Source organism: Pituophis catenifer, unplaced genomic scaffold (assembly GCF_029215685.1).
Source record: "Pituophis catenifer annectens isolate HBS135680 unplaced genomic scaffold, rPitCat1.0.hap2 SCAF_1, whole genome shotgun sequence".
Lineage (NCBI taxonomy): Eukaryota > Metazoa > Chordata > Lepidosauria > Squamata > Colubridae > Pituophis > Pituophis catenifer.
The window spans coordinates 122,138,939-122,165,926 of NW_027256881.1; the positions used below are offsets into that span (position 1 = coordinate 122,138,939).

General features: G+C 38.9%; 1 protein-coding gene across 1 annotated transcript in view; it reads left to right on the forward strand.

The window, feature by feature from the left end:
- The window catches only part of EYS (eyes shut homolog), an 871,663-nt gene that overhangs the window by 760,982 nt on the left and 83,693 nt on the right, over positions 1-26,988 (forward strand). The window contains exons 40-41 of the mRNA XM_070932259.1: positions 22,228-22,336; positions 24,241-24,464. Coding sequence (XP_070788360.1) covers positions 22,228-22,336; positions 24,241-24,464 — 333 coding nt within the window. The remainder of the gene's footprint in view (positions 1-22,227; positions 22,337-24,240; positions 24,465-26,988) is intronic.

Consider the following 26,988-nt stretch of genomic DNA (forward strand, 5'->3'; position numbering starts at 1 on the left):
TCTGCCAACCTAGCAGTTCAAAAGCACGTAAAAAATGCAAGTAGAAAAATAGGAACCATCTTTGGTGGGAACGTAACAGCGCTCTGTGTGCCTTCTGCATTTAGTCATGCTGGCCACCTGACCCCAGAGACGTCTTTGGACAGTGCTGGCTCTTTGGCTTAGAAATGGAGATGATCACCGCCCCTAAAGCCGAAAACGACTAGCATGTATGTGCAGGGGAACCTTTACCTTAACCATTTCTGTAATGACAAATCTTTGTGATCAACAAAACCAAAGTCAACATTTCCTTTTTTTTTTCATCACAAGCACAAAATGCAGAAATGATAGCCAAGTGAAAAACATGTTTAAATATATTTTCCTCTTTGAATAAAATAATCAATTTAACCATTCCTGCTTTATCTTCCTTGCTATGGAAATAGTATGTAATAATCTTTGTGAACTGTCACCATTTTTATTAACAAGATTCATTGTATTCTTTAACATTTTTTTTACCTTACTGGGGGGAAAAACACTCTTTTGTTCACCCTTTTTTTGAAGTGCTAAACTGTCTTTAAACATTTTTTTAAGTCAAAACTTTCTAATGTATATTTTTTTTAACTTGTTAACGTGCAAGCTTTAAACTTCAATATTAAATTTAGATCCCTCCCTACAAACTCTCCTTGTAAAATACTTTTTTCTTTTATAAGCATCCTTTTTAAAACATAATTTTTTTCTTTAAACTTGTACATCATTTTCTTTAACTTTCTCTTAATGCAGGTACTCTCAAATACATTTTCAATAACGTTTGCCTACTTTAAAGGTTGCCTACTTTACTTAAGAACTTAAGACAGTTCTCAAACCTGCAATAATCTTGCCCTCTTTCCAGTATCGTTTCTATGTTGGCAAAAGGTTTGGCACTCTTGAAACATGCACACTCTGTATGAGATGAAATCCCAGAAGCTCATAGAGATTCACTCTGTTAAAACAGCTTTACCCATTCTGTCTTTCAGACACTTTCACACTTGGTTGATAGCATTCAGGAGGGGCGAATGCATGTTACAATGATGTTGTGGGATGAGGAAGTGTGATCCTGCCCTCATGTAACTCAGATTGTTTGGAGATAAACAACTAGCTAAGGCAATGTTGTGTTTGCTAATGACATTTTATCATTTACTTGTAATTCATAAATGATAAAATTCTTACCACATGGCAGGACAATACAGATAATCAAGCTGTGATTAATTAGGTATAATCTCTTCAGGCTCTCAAAGGGTTTTAAGATACCGAAACAATCACACTGTACCATGTGTGATACAAGATAAATGAATAATCAGATATCTACTGAAAAATCTGACTGCATACAAATGAAGACAAAAAGAGTCAAAGAAGTTAACAGTCTACATTTTAAAGTAGCAACAGATAATCAGGTTCATTGGAGTATATATTAAGTGAGGAACAAAAACCAACATTTGATCCAGTCCACAGAAAAAACAAATTTTCAGGAACCAATCCAATAATCAATCCAATCAGGGTCAATCCATAATCACTTCAGTCAGAGTGACAAGCATTAATGCTGTGTGACCACTTTAACTATGACTGCAGTATTCCAGCTTTCTGTATAGGTGATATATATACAGCTGATAATGAAACATAAAAGAGTCAAATGCAATTTTTTCTCCCATAGTTAAGAAAAAAGAAGAAGAGAGAAGTACCGAGGGGTGTTCTTAGAAGACAATGCATTATTAGTCCACTGTCTGTAATAACAACATAGAAATTATTTCAATAGATAAAGGATTCAAAAGAATACAGTTCAGGCATTGGCTCAAGAATCCTGTGACTACTTGGAACCATGGCTAAAAACTAATGCTAGGAAAGGATTCTTATTGGTTTTCTAAGGAAAGTAACAGTTATACCTTCTTGCTCGGACACTACTATTAAGTACAGTAAACTACATGGGAAAATTCCATTACGAATGAAAAAGAATCTAGGTTTACAGTTTGGGTTTGGGTTAGGGTTAGGTCTACTTAGAATCATGGCCTAAAACTAATGTGAAAGATGGATTCTTAGAGGTTTTCTAAGGAAAATAACAGTTATAGTTTTAAATTGGGAGTTGAATATGACACACAGTAAATTACATAGAAAAATCCCATTACCAATGAAAATGAATCTAGAGTTAGGGTTTGGGTTTGGGTTAGGCTACTTGAAATTATGGCCTAGAAATAATGTGAGGGATGGATTACTAGAAGTTTTCTAAGGAAAGTAATATCGTAGCTCTTAGTTCAGACTTTATTATGATGTAGAGTAAAATACTTGGTAAAATCCCATTGCCAGTGAAAACAAATATAGGGTTATGATTAGGGTTAGGGTTAGGTCTACTTGGAATCGTGGCTGAAAATAAATGCTAGAGATGGAGTCTCGGTAGTTTTCTAATGAAAGTAACAGTTACAGGTTTTTGTTGGAAGTTTATTATGACGTACAGTAAATCAAAGTGAAATTCAACAGGTTCTAACAGGTTCTGGAGAACCGGTAGCGGAAAGTTTGAGTAGTTCAGAGAACTGGTAAATACCACCTCTGGCTGGCCCCAGAGTGGGGTGGGAATGGAGATTTTGCAATATCCTTCCCCCAGGAGTGGGGAGGGAATGGAGATTTTGAAGTATCCTTCTCCTGCCACGCCCACCAAGCCATGCCCACAGAACCGGTAGGGAAAAATTTTGAATTTCACCCCTACAGTAAATTATATGGGAAAATCTCATTACCAATGAAAATGAATCTAGAGTTAGGGTTAGGGTTAGAGTTAGGTCTACTTGGAATCATGGCCAGAAACTAATGTGAAGGATGGATTCTTAAAGGTTTTCTAAAGAAAGTAACTGTTATAACTTAAAGTTGGGACTTGATTATGATGCACAGTAAATTACATGGAAAAATCCCATTGCCAATTAAAATGGATTGATGGTTAGGGTTGGGGTTTGGGTGAGGTCTATGTGGAATCATGGCCTAAAACTTATGCAAGGGATGGATTCTTAGAGGTTTTCTAAACAAAGTGACAGTTATATATTTTCATTCGGACTTGATTATGATGAACATTAAGCTACATGGAAAAATCCTATTGCCAGTGAAAATGAATCACGGTCAAAAACTAATGCTAGGAATAGTTCAATTTCTTAGATAATTTAGGAGGACCAACTTAGAAGCTTAAAGACTTCGCCCCACACATTAACTCCATGGGGAAATTCATCAAGTTCACACAGGAAGGTGTTGAGTAAAACTGTCTGGCCTTCTTGGACTGTGCAGTACACATTAAGGAAGATAGAAGCCTTAACACTGAAGTTTACAGCAAACCCACCTGCAGAGATCAGTAGTTACATTTTGATTCCCAGCATCCACTTGAGCACAAAATGGGAGTGATCAGAACTCCAGGGTGAAAGTTTGACTACCAGGGAGATTAAAATGAACTAAAACACATCATGGAAACTCTAGTCTGCTCGTTGACTGTTCATCTGTCAACAAGATGAAGAGTCAACAAGAACTGAAACCATCTTCAGTTTGACATTTTGTCCCGGGCATCCAATGTAGAGAATGGTTGAGATTAGCTGTGTGGATCAATTTTGTTTAAAGGATGGTTTACTATGTAGGCAATTCATTTTAGTTAGTAGTCATTTATTCAATAAGTATTTTCTGTTATCATCATCATCCTCTTTTTAACAATCCCATAATCCCTTGAGGGGTGGAGTCTGGAGAACTGAATGGAGCTGTGTGTTTACTGGCCTGATGCCCTTCCTGTTGCCAATAACTATTTTCTGTTATGTTCCTGCCCTTTTTTAAAAAAGTTGGCTTCTATAAAGTAGATGTACTGTATGTACATACATGGCTCCTCTCTATACATTGTTTGGGCAGATAGGAAGCCTCCAGGTTAGGTATCAGCCTGAGTTAGTGACCTTAAATTAATAAAATGGGGAGACTGGGAGCATTTCAAAGTATTTTCTCTCCATTTATAGAGGTGTTTTTCAGCCTATTTTTGTTGCTTGAGGGCAGTCAGGACCTTTAAGGGGCATGTCAAGTTGTTTGCAGTTGTTAATATGTCAAGTTGCTTAGAGGAAAACTACAGCTATTCTATATCTTTGGGAGGTGTGAAAAAAAGACAAAGATATCATTGGATTTCTGCAATGAGGTTTAGGAAGCTCTGAGCTGTGTTTGGAAAACTGGAACCTCAGCCAAGATCTGTTTCTTTCCTCCTTTAGGCAAAGTTTTCTCTCCCCCTCCCCCCCCCCCATCCCCTTATATCATTCGGTCTCCCTTTTTATTTTTCACTCAGTCCTGTTCAGGTCTGCCATTTTGTTTGTTTTGCCCTGTAACCCCTGCCTTTTTCGTGTACTCATCCCTACAATCTTTACCACTCATCATCTTTCTTCTTTAATATATTTCACAAGATATCTAATTTCCCCAGTCATATTAAATCCCATCATTCTATCAGCAAACAAATACCTGTCTGTCTATCTATATGGGAGATTGCTGGAAACTGGCTTCTTCCTAAAATAATAATGGCAAGCAAGAGATCTACCCAGAAAAACAGCACTTGTCAGTTTCTGTGAAGTATTTTTTTTTCTTCCTTTTGTTCAATCCCATCTAATTCTTGGAGACTGCCTAGCCAAGTCCCAGCAATTTTTTTGACAAGGTTTCTTTAGAAGGGGTTTGCCATTGCCTCCTTCCTAGAGCTGAGAGAGAATGACTGGCCTAAGGTTACGCGACTTACATTTTGCCTAAGGCAGGATTAAAACTCACAACCGCCTGGTTTTCACCTAGCTGGCTCACTAAAGCAAATTATAATTTGGTTTTATTAATTGTAATGTGACTTTAAAAACTAATTAAAAAATAGGTGCAAGTATTTTATTAAATATAAATCTTACCTTTTACCCACGAACTTACAAAGGGAGTTTCTTCTATTTTATCAGCTCCATGCTAGGAGATAGTTTAGGCCAAGGAAGTCTGATTGGTCCAAAGACACCCAGTGGCTTTTCATGGCTGAAGATGGATATGAATCAAGGTCTCACCAGTCCTAGTCCATCATCTTAATCACTGTGACAGACTGGCTATATATGTCATTATTCATGTATTTGAGTCATGTGACCAGCCATCTCACATACTGAGTGGGCCACAATTTTAAAATAAAGATAGATGCAATTGTTAAAAATAAGTCAAAAATAAAACACTCACAAAAATCCTTAGCATAGTCAGGACATGGGTTTCATTGCATACATGGGGCCCCAGGCTCAAGGGCCTTATGCAATATTTACTTGTATTTACTTCTATTTTGGTAATAAAATTCCTTCTCTAGCTATTTACATCCCTAAATAAGGTATTAATCTTAACAGTGGGACATGAAATTGTCAGACTCCAAAACCAAGAAAGACATGCTGAGGCTATCCAGTTTCCTTTATGGTTCCTCACCTATAGATAGAAATCTTGCCAAACTTAAGCAGACTACCTTCACCATTAAACATATACTCTGAGAATCATTAGGAAGAAGCTGCCTTAACTCTCTTCTTCCCAAACTTAGCTATCTCTTGGTCCTTTGGAATGCCCACCCTTCCTCCCTCCTGGGAATCCAGAATACATTCCACCATAGTAATATGCCAAATGGTCACATCAATTGGAGATGATGGGGTTAATCTACCACATTGTGAAGGCTACAATAGAGATATTGTCCTCCATATGAATGGGCTTTATGCTCCAACTTCATCCACTACTACTACCCCATACTTCCATCATGTTGCTTGAGGTCTTTCTTCTCTTTCCTTCCTCCCTTTCCTGACTCTAGGCAGGATACTCTTAAAAAGCAGTGAATGAAACAGGGACATGAACTACAGCTCGAAAAACATGTTTTATTCAAATACATGTTGTGTTTTTGTGCATGTACAAAGCATACTCTGTTGCGGTCCGCCAGCAGCCTGCGGAGCTGGCAGCAGAGTTGGACAGTGAGGAGGCTGGGGAGGACCATGGGCCAGTACTGGAGTCTGGGGAAGGCTTGGACGAGGGCTCTGCGTCGGAGGTAGAGAAAGGGCTATCTGGCAGGTACGTGCTGCCTCCAGAGCCTCCAGAGTCGGACCTCAGCGAGGCAGAGGAACAGGGAGAGCCTTTTCCCAGTGTGCGCATGCTAAACAGCTAAACCAAAAGGGACAACTCGGGAGTAGGGCTGGGAGATGATTGGCCCCTCCCATAAGACTTAACAGAGGAGCAAAGACACATGGACCTTTGCAGGAAGTAACATTTGTTCATTCAGTTCAGCTTAAAGCCTGAAGCTCTGTTTGATTCTGTACTCCATGTGGCTTTGCCAATTAGGTCTTTTGTGTACTCCCTTTGTGTCAAGGAAGATAAAGGTGGGTGATTATCCCAAAGGACTTCTCCCGAAGGACTCTTTATAACTAATTGGGACTCCTCTGTGAATGAACAGAATTCACAGCTGTTGCAATAAAAGAGGTTTTGGGGACTACTCGTGTTTTTTAATGACTCAGAAAGCCTAAGTCAGAATACATTCATATGGAGGTACTATGAACTGATTCACACAATTAGATCTTGATGGCAAAATCTGTCCTACAACTATAACACTAGCTGTATGATTGATTGAGGCAAGCAACAATCTTGATATCAGGAAAAGAAATAAAAACCAGCCTCCTCTTTCCCAAGTCCTTCTCCTTCCTTCTTTTTTTTTACTCAGTGAAAACTTTATTGATTTTCTGCTTCCCTTCCTTATGGAACTCTGAGGAGTTACCAGCTCCCAACCTGTTCCTTATCATTATTCACACCCAACCTTTTTTCTCCTGTTGGGTTTGGCACAGGGGTGGCACCCAAGTCACAGGAAGGCAGCAGGCATGTGGAGCTGGAGAAGGGAAACCTCCCACAGAGGAAAGACGGAAGGACATTTGGACAGATTATGCCAAGAATCATTTGTCTAGTTCTTTTGTTGTCAATTAAATGTTACAATCCCTCCCTCTGTCCTCTGTTCATTTATTATGTACCCCTGCTTTGCTAACCTTTTCCTTCCCAGCTAGCTTGTGTGCAATTTATCATTCTCATGACTGTAGCTAAAAAGGATCCAGATACTTGGGTTATTTTAAATAGCTTTGATTCTCCCTTTCATCAAGTAGTTTTGTCTGGTCATTGCAAACTGTTGCGTATTTGACTTCAAGCTTGTTAAAGTGACTTCCTTTGAAGCCGGAAGAGTATCTAGGGGCACAGTAGGAGAAGACATACATTAAAAAAAGAAGAATCGGAGCAGTGGATTTTCAGTGGGCGGGCTGGCAGTAGGGAAATTAAGGCAAGTGGAAACAAAGCAAAGCCAAGTCTGAGGGGCAATGCACAACCCACACTGACAAAAAGCAGTTATCACAATTCACACTGAAGACAAACAATGAACTGTCTGCGTGGTTTGTTGCTTAATAAGATTTTTTTTAAAAAAAATAATTCAGTAAAAGTTTATTTCATTATTTCCGTTTAGGTTAATGGGACCGATGGATAAACCTCTGGAGAAGAAAAGGGCTATCTTTGTGTGAGGGTTATGGAGCAAATTCAATATACGTGCCGTTTCACTTACTGGCCGGGCTTTGTTCCTTCATTTCCTCCTGAATGTCAACTTGTCCTCATTATCTTTTGCTCTCAGACTGAGTCACACACTGACATGGCACTGTGCCAAGATGTAAATGTTGCCTTTAGGACTTCTTCTAATTTCTCACCTTTGTCTGCCTCTTGTCTCCTCTATCATAAGGATGCCCTGGGCCTTTTTTTCTCAGACTGTTTATTAGAGTTGCAATCTCCCTTTAGAGAACATCAGCTCAGAATCATTGATGTTTTAATGGCAGCATGATTGAAAGCAGACAGACATGCACTGCAAGTGTTGGAGAAGAAAAGAAAACTGAGGTCAGAGCCAACAAAGGAACATGGCCAACTTGCACAAAACAATGTTGTTTACATCAGGGTTTTACTCATGCACACAAAGGAACAACAGAACTGTCAGTTCAAATGAGACTGCAGCTTCCCCCCCCCCCTCCCGCGGCCCAAGAAAGAGAAAAATGGCAAGAAACTGATTTCCTTACTTGTGGAAATAGCAGCCATATTTACATGAGTTTACCTCAGTGGTGGGTTTCTACCAGTTTGCCCCAGTTTGGGCAAATTGGTAGTGGCAGCTGTAGGAGGCTCCGCCCACCCACCCGGACATCATCATGGATGCTTTGGGCATGCGCAGAAGGTTCTGCACATGCGCAGAAGCGCCACAAGCGAGCAAAGCGCACTCGCGTATGCTCACAGTTCTGGACTGGTAGCGAAGGTAAGTGGAACCCACCACTAGTTTACATAATTATGTAAGTTCATGAATAGGCTTGTTTTGTCAGCACCACCTTTGCATAAATCATCCACAGATAAACTATATGGAGAACATAAGCAGACCTCCCCCCCACCTCTCTCTCTCCCTCTCCCTAATATGTTTCTCTGATAAAATATAGCTCTGCTAATTTCTGTTATCTATCTGTAATTCTATTTTAAAAATATTGTTCCCTTTCAGCTACTTATCTAGCTCTATCTTGCTTACACTAAGTTGTCTTCACTTCAGGAAGGGGCTTGCTGTTAGACTATTTTATATAATATCCAGTGATTTTTGGTTTACTACATATGTGAAAAATATAGTACATACATGAAAATATATATTGTAAAAAAGAAAGGAACTATAAGCCTTTTTATGCATATCCATTATAACCTACGGCTAAAACTTTTATTGAAGTATTCGATCAGATTAAACAGGTCCAAATTTCAATTTACTGCCTTCAAGTCTGATATGTCCAGTCTAAATCATTGTTTCCATTTTTGAATCTGACATTCAAATTGCACATGGTTATCTCCTAAACTGCATCCAAATGAAAGAATAGAATAGAATAGAATAGAACAGAACAGAACAGAACAGAACAGAACAGAACAGAACAGAACAGAACAGAATAGAATAGAATAGAATAGAATAGAATAGAAATTTTTATTGGGCAAGTGTGATTGGACACACAAGGAATTTGACTTGGTGCATATGCTCTCAGTGTACATAAAAGAAAAGATACTTTCATCAAGAATCATAAGGTACAATACTTAATGATAGTCATAGGGAACAAATAAGCAATTAAATCCTATTAGGAAACAGTCAATATAAATCGTAAGGATACAAGCAACAAAGTTACAGTCATACAGTCATAAGTGGAAGGAGATGGGTGATGGGAACGATGAGAAGATTAATAGTAGTGCAGATTTAGTAAATAGTTTGACAGTAACTGAATGCCGGTTCCAAGTACGGATTCCTTTATGGTAATTCTTTTTATAAGTGAGACTGAACAAGTATTTCTTTTTGAAGTCATAAGAATTATGATTAGGCAATAGCTAAGAATGGATTACTTGTGGTGCTACTTAATCTGGAAGACCATTCTGTGTGTGCAATTGCTAAGCACCTGAACCTATCCTAAAATTCATTTTTAAAATTATCATACCTAGTCTATGCTTTTATTTGTCTGAAGGTTACTAATTTCAAAATACCATATTTGACAAAGTTTTCAGGGAATCAGATTAATTGATTCGATAATGGTCATAAACACTTTAGGAAAAAAAGATAAATTGTCCCTCTCTAGACTCATATTGTTTTATTACATGTATGTTAAAGTTGCTATAATTTATTTCCATAGACTTATAGACCATTTGTCTTCAAACACAATAAAAAGGAATTGGAATGCCTAAATCCTTTTATATAGAGGAGGAAATTTTTAATACCAATGCAAAGTTACACTGCCTACTGAGACTGCAAATACATTTTACCAAATTAACTGCTGAAGTACAATGCACAATTCAGTGTTATTTTGTGATACAATGTCTCAAGTAACAGTTCAGTAGCATGTGTTCTTCACGATTTGTATAAAATGAATCTAATATCATTCCTCATCAGATAACACTAGGAGTAAATGGAAGATGAAGAAGAGATGAATTTTTTGAATTTGAAAGTAGTCATAAGAAACATCTATAATAATAGCCTCTATTATGATAGCCTGAGATATTTTTGAAAGACAGAAGTTAGTCTATTGTGTTACATATAAATATTTTTTATGATGTATCATTCATTGGATGGATTTAGTGTTTAGAACTTTAGCAATTCATCATCGTAAAATTTAGTCAATGATAAGTTATACTGGCTTTGAAAATAAGTGCAATATATAAGTATTAGGGTTTCTAGCAGCTCCCACAAAATCTGTTGTGCACTCTAGATTTTATTACATTTCACTAGGACTGGGACTATGATTTCTAAAGTCTAGACATGAAGCAAAATATATACTACAAGTTACAGTAGTAGCAGATTTGTGTGTGTGTGTGTGTGTGTGTGTGTGTGTGTGTGTGTGAGAGAGAGAGAGAGAGAGAGAGAGAGAGAGAGAGAGGGAGAGAGAGAGAGAGAGAGAGATGATAAATAGAGCCAAGGTGGCTCAGTGGTTAGAGTGCAATACTGCAGGCTACTTCAGCTGACTGCTAGCTGCAGTTCAGCAGATCGAATCTCACCGGCTCAGGGTTGACTCAGCCTTCCATCCTTCCGAGGTGGGTAAAATGAGGACCCAAATTATTGGGGGCAATATGCTGACTCTGTAAAAACCTCTTAGAGAGGGCTGTAAAAGCACTATGAAGCGGTATATAAGTCTAAGTGCTATTACTATTGCTATTGCTAGAGTAGAGTAGAGTAGAGTAGAGTAGAGTAGAGTAGAGTAGAGTAGAGTAGAGTAGAGTAGAATAGAATAGAGTAGAGATGGGAGAGAGAGAGGGGGGAGAGAGAGAGAGAGAGAGAGAGAGAGAGAGAGAGAGAGAGAGAGAGGGAGGGAGGAGATTTAGAAAAGAAAAAAACCCTGATCTAGTTAGGTTTAAAAAGACAGATTAGAGGAATATTAAACAATCCATTGGCTTAAATTTTGTCAAAAGTATTTCTAATTCAGTTCACATCTCTAATCAAAAATATATTCCATAATACAGTCATCAAAACTGTAGATGAAAATGTGGCTGTTAATCAAGGACTGTAAAATCACCCATAGTAATTCTTTAATTTATTAAAAAGCCTTACTTCTATCTGAATTGGAATTCTCATGTTAGTTCCAAGAATTTCAACAGCTTTGTTGTCTTGCTCATACTGCGAGGCAGTGGTGAAATCCAATTTTTTTTCCTACCGGTTCTGTGGGTGTGGCTTGGTGGCTGTGGTGTGGCTTGGTGGCCGTGGCTTGATGGGCGTGGCAGGGGAAGGATACTGCAAAATCTCCATTCCCTCTCCACTCTGGGGCCAGCCAGAGGTGGTATTTGCCGGTTCTCCGAGCTACTCAAAATTTCCGCTACCGGTTCTCCAGAACCTGTCAGAACCTGCTGGATTTCACCCCTGCTGTGAGGGCTTCTTCTGCTTCATCATCCAGTCTTTGGGTGCCATTTGGTAATCTGGGGGTTCTGTCACTATAATGTGTGTTTCTGGTTTTCTTGATGATATGAATCAACTGCTGCATATGACAAAGAATGAAATTCCTTTGTGAGTGTTCTGTTCTCAGAGGTTAGCCAGTTAATTATGATGATGCCCAGTTATATAGCATTCTCACTGAAGATGGTTTTGGGGTTGGGGTGATGTCCTAGCTTCAGTTCAAGCACACACACAAAAAAATATATCATTTCCTTCAGATGTTTACTCATATCATTATTGGTTTTTACTACAACTACTTGGGGAATTGGGAAGTTTTCTAATTTTGGGGAGACTGACATGTTGCTTATTTAAAACTGTCAGCCCTTCTGAGAATTTTAAAATTGGTTGAGATATGAATGTTCTGAATAATATATTCCAGAAGTCAATTTGTGAGGGGAAAAAAAGCTTAGGATCATATGGAATTAGCTTAAGGCTGAAGGAAATAACCTATGTTTGCAGCCACATGAGTGCAGTCCATGATTTTCAGACTTTATAAGGCTTCTAGATCTTATAAGAACCATAGTGGCACAGTGCAGTATTACAGGCTAACTCTGCCCACTGCCAGTAGTTCAATCCTGATGGGATTCAACCTTGACTCAGCCTTCCATCCTTCCAAGGTTGGTAAAATGAGGACCCGGATTGTTGAGGGCAATATACTGACTCTGTAAACCACTTAGAGAGGGGTATAAAGCACTGTAAAACGGTATATAAATCTAAGTGCTATTGCTATTGCTAGACAGATATTAGCAAGGGAGAATAGCAGAGGATGCTATAGACTACTTCCTGTTATAATAAAGGGCAACTTAATCAGGGCTACTTGTTCTGGGAAGACCATGACTGTGTCCCTTATTTTAATTTAAATGAATTACTATCTTGGTAGATTAAAGAATGCTGCACACATGGTGTATATGGAGATCAGCGAAGCCTTTGATAGAATGTCTCAAGATATTCTTTCACAACATAATAAAATAGGAACTAAGTGATACAACTGTTAGATTCACAGGCTGAAAAAGCACACTCAAAGAGTGCTCACTAATGTCTCAAGATATTCTTTCATAGCATAATAAAATAGGAACTAAGTGATACAACTGTTAGATAGATTCATAGGCTGAAAAAGCACACTGAATTTAGGGAAGGAGGGAGGGAGGGAGGGAGGGAGGGAGGGAAGGAAGGAAGGAAGGAAGGAAGGAAGGAAGGAAGGAAGGAAGGAAGGAAGGAAGGAAGGAAGGAAGGAAATAACAGAATGACAGAATAACAAAGAATAACAAAATAACAGAGTTGGAAGGAACTTTGGAGGTCTTCTAATACAACCCCCTGCTCAAACCAGAGACCCTATCCTTGTGATTGTGAACCTATGGCATGCGTGCCAGAGGTGGCACACAGAGCCCTCTCTGCTGGCACACGCGCCATCGCCCCAGGTCAGATCTCTGTGGCGTTTCTTTCGTGAGCTTCTGTTTCCCTGCAAACGATGAAACAGAAGCTCACAAAAGAAAAAGATCTGACTTCTTGCCGTGCTGCCGGTGTTGGGATGCTCCACCTCCCGCTGTCCAGCTGGTCTTCAGGTCTCTGCTGCTTTTGCACATGTCCGTGCATGTGCGTATTTGCACATGCACACCTTTTAGTTTGGGCATGCGTCCATGCGCAGTTTGGGCACTCGGTGTCTAAAAGGTTCGCCATTACTGCCCTATCCCATTCTGTACAAGGATCTGTCCAATCTTTTCTTTAAAACCTCCAGTGATGGAGCACCCACAACTACTGGAGGCAAGTCATTCCACTGATTAATTAGTTCTAACTGTCAGGACATTTCTTCTTAATTCTAGGTTGGATCTCTCTTTGTTAAGTTTCCATCTGTTGCTTCCCGTCTTGCCCTCAAGTGCTTTGGAGAATAGGTCATCCCCCTCTTCTTTGTGACAGCCCCTCAAATATTGGAAAATCTGTACTGAGTATAGTGACATTGTACCCCAAAGTACAAAGTGCAATCAAAGAGCATCTGTGAAACCATAATAGAAAAATTACTCTGTTCAGGAATAGAGTTAGGAAATAAACATCTAAAGTGAAGGGACTATTTTATATTCATCCCAAATTTTGAGATTTGGAAGGAAAAAGACAAGACCTCTGGTACCTCTGGGAAAAATTCTGCTAGAGCAATCCTTCTGTTTCCAAACTGGCTGTGTGCGCTCAATAGTAAAATCACTATTCTTGAAAAATTTCACATATTACTCGACAGCTGGTTAGACGGTACCCTTGACAACTGTTCTGGTTAATCAAGGGTATCAATGCGGCTATTGCTTTGCTGTTCCATGGCAATCATTTCCAATTCTCTCCTTAATATCAGCACATTACAGATAAAAGTGTCTTGATTTCTGAGACCCCAAGTGATATGGTAAGCAGGTAAAGCTGGCTTGTTATGCAAGGGTGGGAAATTAGCAGAGAGCTCCACATTCAATTGACTGAGCCTTCTGGTTTATACTTATAAGCAGGGCATAGGATTGCTGAAAGCCCAAACGTCTCTGTTTTAAAATGCCCTGTCAGTGATAAATCTCTCTTGGTCCTTGGCACAAAATCTGGCTGCCTCTATTCTGCAGGGCCAAGGTCAGAGCCTCCCACTGCTTTGTATCCGTTCAATTTTTTAGGCTCCCAGAGTTGACATTTTAATTGTGTTGGATCTCTGTGCCAGCCCCCTGGAAATATGGCTGTGGTGATAACACCATATAAGAACGTAATTGGTGTAAACAAAATTTCCCTAAGTATGTTTGCATGAGCATGAATGCGCTGGGTTGTTGTGGTTTTTTTTTTTTTCACATGATTACATTAGGTAATTATAATTCATGAGTGCAGTTAGCGAAATCGTAAGTCTCGGGACCGAACCTCATCCAGACTGTCAAAAGCATAATCAAATACTTTGCCATGTTTCCCTTGATATAAGCAGGAAGCTGAAGTAATCATGCTGTCAATTAGGGCTTAAGTTAGACTTCTCACTGACTAGAGAGATTTGGCAAGTGGTGGTGGGGGGGTGTAGATTTCCAAGCAATGTGCAGCTTGAAGATCCTTTTTTGACATGTGTGTTTACTGCCATCTGGTGGGGTAGAAGTGCTGAACACCTCACCATTTTGCCAAGAACAAGTCCCTGATGCAAGCTAAACATTGGCGCTGTGCTTCGAGTTTTGAAAAAGGCCTCAGTATTTATTAGCTGAAGCAGATTCCACTAGACAGCAACTGTAGGCCTCGGAAAACCTTCTACAAATAAAATTGCTGCCCACATTTGGGGAGGAACGAAACTTCAGCAAAACAGGGTGGAGTGAAGACGGCGATTGTGCTAAGTAATTGTGCTAAGTAAATATTACCAGCACTCCTTATTTATGACGAGTTCAAATGCAAAACGGCTAAGTGATTAATCTGCATCTAAAGAGAAATGAAAGTCTGCCTAGGGAATTCTGGGAGTTGAAGTCCATAAGTCTTAAAGTTGCCAAGTTTGGTGACCCCTGCTTTAACTCATTTAAAAGATAAGATCTTGGAGGCAGGAATCAAGACTACAATTCTGCCAAGAGATCTATGAGCAATTTACTTAATCTTTATTCATATCTCTAAAATTGGTATACTTTTATTTACAATTTACTTTGCAGGATTATCAAATCAAATAAAAAAACCTGCACTTATGAATTTTAAAAATGCTTTTTTTCAAACAGAAACTTTTATTATAATGCAGAATGCGTTTATAGTTGGACTTTAAGCAAGGATTAAGGATTGTTTGAAGGATTCAATCAATGATAGTTTTCCAAAGTAAAAATGGCTGATGAAAAAAAGTGTGTTTAAGTGTTACTAGACAGTGCAGCTTTTCTCTCCCTGACAACCTCATAAAATACTGCTTCAAATAAGTACTTGGATTAAAGTCATATTGCTTGTAGGTTTTCTGGCCTTAAAACTTCTCTTTTCATTTAGTGTGAAGTAACAGTGAACCATAATAATCAGTGTTACAAAGGAATTTCATCTCCGCTATGCACTCAAAGTTGAATTAAAACAAAGACATAATGTGGCCCATAAAACCCAGTGCCATTCCTATGAGATAAGTTGTTGTGTTTACAAAATGGGAGAGGCCATTTTGTAAAGTTCTTTTCAAGTACAGGTAGTCCTCGATGATAATTGAGCCCAAAATTTCTGTTGCTAAGTAAGACAACTGTTAAGTGAGTTTTGCCCCATTTTATAACCTTTCTTGCCACAGTTGTTAAGTGAATCACTGCAGTTGTTAAATTGGTAACACATTGGTAAGTCAATGTGGCTTCCCCATTGGCTTTGCTTGTCAGGAGTTCTCAAAAGGTGATCAAAGGACTCCGGGACACTGCAACCATAATAATTATGAGTCAGTTTCCAAGTGTCTGAATTTTGATCACATGACTATGGGGATGCTGTGTCCTGTGGAGCCAAATCACTCTATGCCTCCTTGTTAGGATGTTTAGACCAGACTGAATGGGAAAGGAAAGGTGCAAACATTGGCCATTCTTCCTTTCTACCCTGATCTGCCATAGACTGTTGTGGCCCCGCCCTCTGAGCCTATCTCATCGGAGGAAGAAGGCTCCAAACATGAAGAAGAGGAGTCGGCCAGGCCTCCCTCTCCAGGCCCCTCCCCTCTGGTACTGCCTCAAGTGCCGGCCGAGGAAGAGGAGATTAGCCAGGAGCCAGGTGTCTCTGATGAGAGCGAGGGAGGTGATCTGTCGTTCCTGGATCCACGCCAACGAAGGCATGATAAATGGTTGCAGCAGTTAAGGAGGCGTGCCAGGGATTATAACTGAGTCACTGGACCACACCCCAGAGACTATATAAGAGAGTGTGGTGGCCATTTAAGACTCTGTGACGGACAAAAACTAACTCTGGCTAGTCACTTGAACAACGCTTAAAGCTGCCGAAGGTTTCTTGTTTGGAACTGGACTATTTACAATTGTGTGTATTTCTGTTTATCTGGTGAAGGGATATTAAGTAAAAAGCACTTGGCAGTCGGTGCTCGTATTTCTGCCAAGTTTTTGATAACAAACTGTGCATGCCAAGTGCTTCCTTTAACCCTCGGCTGGCTGTGTGTGGGGGGGGGAGACAGGGACAGAACATAGACAGCTTAAGAAAGATTCTATGTTTCATAGGCTTTGGAGGGCTTTTAGTCCAACCATCTGCACAAGGCAGGAGTCCTTATACCATCCCAGACAAATGGTTCTCCAATCTTTTCTTGAAAACCTCCAGCAATGGAGGACTGGGAGACAAGCTGTTTTGTTGTCTAATTGTTCTCACTGTCAGGAAATTTCTCTTCGTTCCAGGTTGGATCTCTCTTTAACAAGCTTCCACCCATTGCTTCTTGTCCTGCCCTCAGATGAAATTAAGACGTGAACTTTTAGTAGAAGGGCAGAGAAATAAGTGTCTGGCTGGTTACAGATAGTCCTCGACTTAACAACCATTCATTTAGTGACTGTTCAGCATTACAACAGCACTGAAAAATATGGCTTAGAAGCAGTCCTCACTTTAAAACCAGAACAGCATCCCCATGGTCATGTGATCACAATTATTTGGTTGCTTGGCATCCATCATGTATTTACAATGGTTGCAGTCACCTGGAATCATGTGGTTACCGTTTACGAACTTCCCACCAGTCTCTGACAAGCAAAATCAATGGGAAAAGCCAGATTTGGTTAAAGACCGCATGGTTCAGTTACGAAGTACAGTGATTCATTTAACAACAATGGCAAAAATGGTCATAAAATTGGGCATGACACACTTCACAATTGCCTTGATTGATGACAGGAATGCTGGTCTCAGTTGTGGTTATTGGTCAAGTGTCTGTATTTTATTTCCTTACTGGACAGCTACAGGAGGTCCTGGTGAATCTTGAGGGAAATGTAGCTTTCCAAGGACACTGGCTGGGCCCACAACTCGGCATCTTGAAAATGATTCTAAAAATCAAAAGCAACAGAAGTGCTTTCAACTTTGAAAGAAAAGAAAAGAAAAACATTGATGAAAAATAACAAAGAACGAAAAAGAAATATTTTTGCTTTCTCTTCTCTTACTTTTTTCGTTCTTATTTTATATTAGCTTTTATCTTCTTGTTTAAAAGTTTTAATAAAAATTATATACAAAGAAAACGTGCTTTTAATCTGCTTGTGAAATCAAGTGATGTTCGGCAACCTTTCTGCAGTTTTCACCAAAGGAAGGCAAAACAATCTTATTGGTTTTTTTTAAACACAGCTGAAAATTAAAACTGACATGTTTACCAGGAACACAGAAACACCTTGAAACATCAAAACAAGCTCAACACTAAGAAAATACTACTTGCCATTTTGCCAAGTAACTGAAAACACTACTATTCATTTTTTTTCCCACTTGTCATCTTTCTTAGCATAAGGTCACTTTCTTATCTAGAAAAAAAATGTTTTTATATAATGTACTGAACTCAGTTGATCATTTGATGTTTTCCCCTAATTTGATCAACTAGACTTTTTGCTGGGGAGGAAAAAAAACTGGAAATTAGATACCTGGGCAGGCTCTGGAAAGTATGTATTAGGCTTATGAGTAGTAATGGGGTTGAATTGATACATTCACAACCTTCTTTTCTTGTTCTAAGGGAATCTGGGTAAAGAATAGAATAGAATAGAATAGAATAGAATAGAATAGAATAGAATAGAATAGAATAGAATAGAATAGAATAGAATAGAATAGAATAGAATAGAATAGAATTCTTTATTGGCCAAGTGTGATTGACACACAAGGAATTTGTCTCCGGTGCATAAGTTCTCAATGTACATACAACAACAGTGATAGATCATTATCATAGTCATTGTAAAAATATATTCATCATAAAACACTAGATACAACACTTAGTGATAGTCATGGTTAATAAATAAGCAATCAACATAAATTATACTAGGATACTAATTAAACAATTTAAATCATAAGATACAAGCAACAAAGTTATAGTCATAAGAAGATAAGGTGATGGGGTATAGGGAAGATGAGAATAATGACGGTAATACTGACTTTCTAGATAGTTTGACAGGCTGTGGGAATTAGTTGTTTAGCAGAATGATGGCATGGGGAAAAAAACTGTCCTTGTGTCTAGTTCTTCTGACGTGCAGTGCCCTATAGCATCGTTTTGAGGGTAGAAGTTGAAGCAGTTCATGTCCAGGATGCGAGGGGTCTGTAGATATTTTCACAGCCCTCTTTTTGGCTTGTGCAGTATATAGGTCCTCAATGGAAGGCAGAAAGGGCTTCTTTAATTTAAATGTGTAATCCAGCAATTCAGGAATTGAATTAATCCATAGTCTTCCAGCTAATGAGAGGGGTGATATTTTCTGCAAGTTTATGGGGAGTTCAGCCAAGATCCTAATCACCAGAATGATTGGACTGGAATGAGAAGGTGTCAGGGCTTTGGACTTTATTATCTCTGTTCAGCCTCTCCTTGTACACTGGTTGACCAAGGAGCTCTGGGGGATAAAGTTCCAGAAGAAAGACCTGGAGAGCTGTTGGAAGAAATTTAAAATGAATCTGACCATATATGGATAAGAGATCATATTAGGGATTACTTTGTGGTGATAAGGGTGGCCAAATGTCACTATTTCTCCACCATTATTTCATCTGCTGAGCCAGAAGCCTATTTAAGTGGATCTGGTCTCCACTTGGTAGGGAGGACCCTAGTGCATCTCCTGGGCTGCTGTGAGGATTATTTACTGAAGGCATCATTTCTCTTCCTTTCTCCAGGGCTGGTTTCATTCAGTGTTGGTTATAAGAAGAAAGGCAAGAGTTAGATCTTCTGTAAGGTGCTACTATTCTTTCTCCCTGCGTGAAACCACTAGGCGAGGTCATCTGCATTTGAAGTTCTATAGTATCAGTACACTGAAGATATACAATTATATCTTTTGACCCTGGGCCGTCCAAATGAGACTGTTGATCTAGGTCCTGGTGCCTAGATGCTAAGCATGTATGGATAGAGAGGAACCATCCCTAAAACAATCCATCCAAGACTAAGTGCCTTTGATAGGATGGTAGGAATTTGGACTCTCTAGACTTGGAGATATTTCATCTTTTACCTTTGATAGTGTCTCACTTACACATTCAAGGCTGGTGCACAATCTGGGGGATATTCCTGGATTTACAGCTCCTGCTTTGATAAGGAGCTGGCAGCTGTGGCAGGAAAGCCTTTGCACAATTTCATCTGTGCCAGTTTCAGCCTTTTCTAGAGAGTGGGGTTACCATCCTGCCCTGCTAAACTCGTTACTTGATTACTGCAATGTGTATCGTGGGAATGACCTTGTAAACCACCCAGGAGTTACAGGTGGTCCAGAATGCAGAAGCACAGACAGCAATGGGCATGCCTCAACATGCCCATTTAATACCTCTGGTTCATGATCTATACTAGTTGCTAGTTTGTTTATGGAGAGTCTCAATCATCCTGTTCATGGTTTTCCCAAAGGTGCTTTTTCAAAAGTCAACTGGACTTTGTTTTTCTTTGAAGACATTTGTTTCTTCTCCGAGAAGCTTCTTTAGTTCTGGCTGAATGTTGAATGATGGATTGATTTATATTCCTTGCAGTCCTCTGGTCATTAGCACTCTTTCTGGGAATTGTTGAGGTCACTCGGAGGTTTATCTGTGCCCTCAGGGTCACCTGAATAGTGCAAATGGATATGGAACCATATTGGATTTGGTGAAAAGACTGTGTTATAAACAGGAGAGAGGTGGTGTCCCCCCTCTGTTGAGAGAGACATTATGATTCAATCTTAATTGTCATCTTTTTCAAACCAGCAGTTAGAAAATTGCTAGTTTGCATCTGATTCAAGATTCTGGTCATTAGCCTACATGATTCTACATGGCATAGGGACTGGTTACTTGAAGGACCATCTGTCTTCTATAGTATCTGCATGATTGATTTAATCTGGCAGGGTTGATGTGCTTCAGGTTCCTTCAAATAAACAATATCAGGTCCCTTTAAATGTGCCTTCTCTGGTTCTTGCCTTTACTTATCATTTTTGTCTATTGTATTTTTCCCCTTGTTTTTAACTCCCCAGAGTCATTGGGAAGGGATGACATATAATTTGAAGAAAGAGAGAGGGGGGGGGGCAGAGAGAGAGAGAGAGAGAGAGAGAGAGAGAGGGAGGGAGGGAGGGAGGGAGAGAGAGAGAGAGAGAAAGAAAGAAAGAAAGAAAGAAAGAAAGAAAGAAAGAAAGAAAGAAAGAAAGAAAGAAAGAAAGAAAGAAAGAAAGAAAGAAAGATCTCTTCATTGTATGCATATAGACAAGGACATTGAAAATTGTACTGAAGACTGTTCCTTTGATTCTCTGCCAAGGAAGATAGGCAATAAGATTGCATAATTTAGTGTGACAGCCCAGAAATAGGATGTATGTTGATATCGTATTAACATACAAACGAAAAAAAAAGTACTAATTCAGTACCTTGATTTATTTTGATGACAAGAAATCCAAAGAGATTATGGATCATCCTGGCCTTAATGGCTTTCTCCTCGTTTCATTGGGATTGGGAAAATAGCATTCTCATGCAGATTGGCTCTTTCCACAAAGATGGATGGGGATCATAAAGCACGCCACGGATTCCTGCGAGGAACTCATCATTGGGGTTCAGCTGTTAAATGGGATTTCCAAAAGAAGCATGGAGAGAAAGAATGTCTTCGCTGATCTGAGGACTCTTTTTAATTAAATTCTTGCGCATTATGGTGTCTCATTTATCAACCCCTGAAATAATAATTAACACTCTTGGGGGTTTTCCCCCTCTCAGAAAAATAATAACTAAGAACAATTACAGGAAAGCCCTCCTTTAGGGATGGATATTTTTGTCATTGAGAATATATGTAGCATTCCTATCCCCCTCATAACCACTCTTTATCACTTTTACCGACACTCCCCTCTTCACGTTCTTAACACGGTATTGGATTTTTGGGTATTTATATTACAAATGCCTTTAACTTTGATGTTTGACACTCCTTTGTAGATTATACTTTGATAGCACCTTTCATGAGCTCAGATAAACCTTATCTGAGGGAAATCAGAGATACAGCCATTCATTCTGCATTGCCCTGCTGTTTCCCCTGTAGGCAGGGGAAGGGAACTGTCTGTCTGTCACTATCATTTCCGGTGGGATATCTTGCATTTTTTGAATTGCGGGCCACCCAGAGTCATTTGCTGAAATGGACAGCTATTGAAATCAAATAAATAAATAAATAAATAAATAAATAAATAAATAAATAAATAAATAAATAAATAAATAAATAAATGTCCTATTTTCTTCTGGGCTTGGAGTGCACCATTGGTAAATGTGTACAACTCAAGGAAGTTTACAGGGAGAAGGTCCTTGCGTGATCAGCTATTCTCTTTGGTCTTTCTGTTCCCCTTGATTTTAAACCCAAGCTAATGTTGCCTTGCTATGTGGCTTTGTTTTCCAGTCATTCCAGAGTTTTGATTGATTGATTATAGCCATTCTTTAGTCCTTTGATAAAAGGTGGGTAATAAATCTTCCGGCAATTAAATACATGCTGCCATTGCAAAGCAATACATATAGCCCCAAGCATTGGCTCTGGTTCATAGACTCAGTCAGCTGAGCTGTCATGTTCTCAGCTATCTATCTGCTAACCACTCTGTGTTCTTTTACAGGTGTTGATGTGTGTGAAAAGCCAGACCTGTCTTCCACAATAAACATACCATTCATGTTGGCGGCATGTTTTCATAGTCTTTCCTGTTCACTTCCAAAACAGTAATGAGTTCTCTGTTTCCTTCCAGCTATATGTTGTCTTTGGGCAGTCCTGAAGGTTATTGTCTGATTGAAATGGCTGCAGATGAAATTCCTTCTGTCCATCAGAGGACCTCTCTGCCAGCGCAAATGACTCAGGTGAACTTGCCGAGCAGAACCTCAAATCAAATGTTAGCCCATCTATTTTAATATCTCTTACAAAACGCCCATGACATAATTTTGAATTAATTGAGGCATATTAATAGTGATGTTCATTTAAGATGCAATCAACTGAGGGGTGTGTGTGTGTGGAATTCTCCTTCATTTCCCACTGCTGTGAACAATATGGCTCTTGCTACAGCTTAATTTCAGTGGGATTTTTATGGGAGAACTCCCTAGTGGTGGTCTTAAGGGGCTACTTCATGTTCAGCCAAGACAGTTGATGGATTGCTTACACAAAGCAGTTCATTTATGAACAGCGGGAACATGTACCACAGTGATGAGTGTCTATATTAAGACTGACACCTTTTTGCAATTTAGATAATTCCATACATGTTAAGATGAAATACCTATCATCTCTAACACACACTCAATGGTTTTATAATAATTTTCTCTGCCCAACAAAAAGTTAGCCAAAGAAGGGGGGAAAAACATTATTAAGGAGCAATTGTTAGGCTTTATGCTAAATAAATGTAGAAGCAAACAATTCATGAAATTTGTTTAGTTAGTTCATTTATAGCCGTCTAACTCCTAAACAACCTAAACATTAGTCAATTAGGTTATCTTATTTAGGGCACAAAAATGAAGGAAATACAAACTTAGTTTTCCATAGATGACTTTTCAAGAAGCAGCTCGACTTTTCTTTGAAGACATTTCACTTCTCATCCAAGAAGCTTCTTTAATTCTTCTTCAGAACTAAAGAAGCTTCTTGGATGAGAAGCAAAACGTCTTGAAGGAAAAATGAAGAAAGTCCAGTTACCTTTTGAAAAAGCACCTTTGGGACAACCGTGACCTGGATGATTGAGAACCTCTAAAGACCAAATTAGTTTTCTTGCTGTGTCGTCATTTTTTTTGGGGGGGGGGAGTTTTGCTGCCCAGAAAGAGTAGGGCTTTCTTTATTAATATAGCTGCATGTACTGTATCAGCTGCTAATTTGGGAAGTAGATTCAGCAATAATAGCCTCTCCTTTCCTGGACAAAGGCTTCTATAACTCTAGTTATTTTCTTTTTATTTCCTTGATACTCAAGTTCTTTAACAAGTGACTTGTCATGGGGTTTTTCGGTAAAAGTAAAGCACTTTGCTGCTAATTTTCTACTTCGAATGCTTTGGGGTATCTGCTGCTTCTTTTCTTGTTGTTTAGAACAGTCACATTCTATAATGCTTTTATCCCCTTGACATTTTTCAGACTTATAGAGAAAATGGGCCAGACTTCACTTAAAAAACAAATAATGCTCTTTGGATGAGGCCAAACCTCCGCTCCCCATGCTTTTCCTGCCCAAACCATTCTGAGTCAAGAAGCTTATAATTTTTTTTATTATTATTATATACTTTATTCATTAAACATGAAACTCAAGTCAACTGAACATTCAAAAATGCATCAAAAATACTATTGATTGGTGCTAATGGTTGATACAGGTTGCTGCCAGCATTGTGTTGTTGTTGTTGTTGTTGTTGTTGTTGTTGTTGTTGTTGTTGTTATACCACACAGCAGAAAATCTTGGAATGGACAAAAGTCTGGACCAGGCCTGCTGAAATTTTCTTTCTTTAAATGCAGAAGAAGACTTCTTAAAAGAATTGATCTAAGAATCGTAATATATTTCTGTCTGTATTTTCTGACACCTTGCCAGATAAATTCAGAACTAAAAGGAAGGGTGGCCTGTCTTTGCAATTCTGGAATTTGCCACATTGCAGAGGGCTACAATATGAAACAATCCCATAGACAAGAGTAATTTACTTCACCTAACTTCCTGGGGACCTTCCCTCAGATTTTCTTTCATGAATAGAAAACAGTACACAATTTCAGCTGTTCTTATTGGAGCTTTTATCTGTATGATCTTTTTTAGCTTACCTTTGGGCCGATATTCCTTGGAAATGTCCCTTCTCATCGCATAAACATTCATCCAAATTCTGGAAAGATTTATGGCTTCAGGGGCTGCATCAGAGAGTTGCAAGTCAACACTCAAGAACTCTCCATTATAGAGGAAGCATTGGAAGGACAGAACATTGACAACTGTAATGTTCCGGTTTGCGACTATCATCCATGCCGCAATGGTGGTACATGCACTAGGTAGGCATAAAGTCATCGCAATTATATATGTCAGTGCATCATTTGACTTATTCCTTGACTTGTTTGTTTGCAAAATTTATAGGTTGCCCTATGTCATACTGGCTACAGTTAGTCTTTGACTTACAACAATTCATTCAGAGACCATTCGAAGTCACAACGGCACTGAAAAAATGACTTATGATTGTTTTTCACACTTATGGCCGTTGCAGCATCTCTATGGTCATGTGATCAAAATTCAGTCACTTGGCAACTGACTTATTGTTATGACGGTTGCATGTCCTGGGGTTATGTGATCAATTTTGGCAACCTTCTGACCAGCAAAGTCAATGGGGAAGCCAGATTCATTTAACAACCATGTTACTAACTTAACAAGTGCAGTGATTCACTTAACAACTGCAGCAAGAAAGGTTGTAAAGTGGAGCAAGACTCACTTATCAACTATTTCATTTAGCAACAAGAATTTTGGGCCCAGTTATGGTCATAGGTTGAGACTACCTGTGGTATTTTTCTATTGAGTTTCCAGAGGTCTTGCTTGAAAAGTAGGAGCTACTCTTGTATTTCAAGATAGATTCAGAGAGCAAGTTCTCAGCCAATACACAGAGAGAACTAAAAAGAATTGGTCAGGGGTATTTAAGAAAGAATTCCTAATAAATGTTCCCTCAAAGTCAAGGGTTTGCACTTGGTTAACCTCTGAGGTTGAGGAAGGGATAAAAAGCGGGAAAAAGAAGATTTTCCGTTTGTATCCTTAGAAACAAATCTGAGGGTGAACAGGCAAGAGCTTGTGATTGTGACCTGCAATTGTGACATATTTATCTTTGTGCCTACAAACAACCTGATATAGGTTTACAGCAAAATAAGCTTGTGGCAATCCTTGAAGGAAAAAATCAAAGGATTGGAGTCCTAAATGACCATGTTTCAGCTGATGATAGAGGATGAGGATTCATCAGTGCAAACTAAGGAGGCCAAGGATTGGTTGCAATTTTTTGTTCCAGTGAGGGAAAAATAGGGAGAACAGCACAAGAAGATGTAACTATACAACAAGTTTAATGCAAATACAAAAACAAATAGGCCTATATAGAAACGGTGCAAACTAAAGGAACAGAAGTGAACCTTGAGAACTGAGTGCGACATAGCTGAGAAATATTTGTTTTCTGCTGTATGAATGAGATTATATCTCCAGGAGCAGATTAATAGCATCTTCAGGTTCTAAAGGAGTTATTTTAGTGGAATCCTTATGCATTAACCTGGAGAAATCCTAGTGATTTGGTGAAGTGTTGGTTGACTAGAGGAGAGGAAATATCTCTTTTCCTCAAAAATAAAGGGGGGGTGGAGAAAAATCCAGCAAACCATTCATTTTTTAAAAAAAAAATAAGGATTTTCATAAAGACGTGGAGGGACTGTGTATTATATTTGCGGATGACACACCTTATAGCTATACCAATTTTTTTAGCATATCACAATATTCTTGATAGATTAAAGAAATGGGTTGAAGGATACGTGGTTCAATGAAAAGATCTTGGGATAATTTGAGACTGGAAAGGAACAAGAGAAATGCACTTTTAGGGATTATAAAGTGTTTTGTCCAAATCACAGAAAATAATTGCTCTATTTTGCTTTGATCAGATCCTGCCAAGTGTGCCCAGTTCTTGGCATTATACTTTAAGGAAGAGTCAGAGAAATTAGAACAGATTTATAGGATAGCAGGGAGGATGATTAGAGTTGTGAAAAGAAAGACTGAAGAAACAGAGAAAAGACAGTTTGGTGGGGAGAAGTAATTTGATAGCACTCTTCAAATATATCTTCAATATCTTGAAAAAATGTTCCAGAGAAGGTCAGCATTTGTTCTCTCTCATTCCAGAGTACAAGTCATAGATTAATGTTTTCAAATTACAAAAAAAAAAAAAAAAAAAGCAGAGCCTGTCTGAATCCTGGAAAAACATCCTAATAATAAGAACCGTTTGACCCTAGAACCAATTACCCACAAAAATGGTGGTTTCCCCTTCATTGACTCTGTTTAAGCAGAATCTAGGTAGTCATTTGTCTGGGCTGCTTTCATCTGGATTTTGCACTGAGCAGGAGGTTGAACTCAATGCTCTGAATAGCCCTTCTGGCTCTACGATTCTAAAATATTTAAATATTTTGCTTACTTATCCTTTTATTAAAAAAAAAAAACCCTCAAAGTAGGCTACTCTTCAGCCAAAAAGATGTCTTGGACAGTATGGTCTTAAGGAAAAGGTCCAACTTCTTGGTGTTGCAAAGAGATGCCACATTCACACTCCTCCATATTTTAGTGGTCATATCTGAAACTATGTAAATTGACTTAGTTCTTCTGATGACCAACTGCAATGAAACAGTTCAAGGGAAGACAAGAGAGGCTACCTTCCATCTTTCCTACTGCTGCAGCCTGACAGGAATGGCTTTAGTCAAGTGATTTTATCAATAATAGAAAAAGCCCAATGAATCTGGTTTGTCTGACTTTATTAGAAAAAAGTCATGCTATTTCTTCATTGCAGTCTAAGCTGTT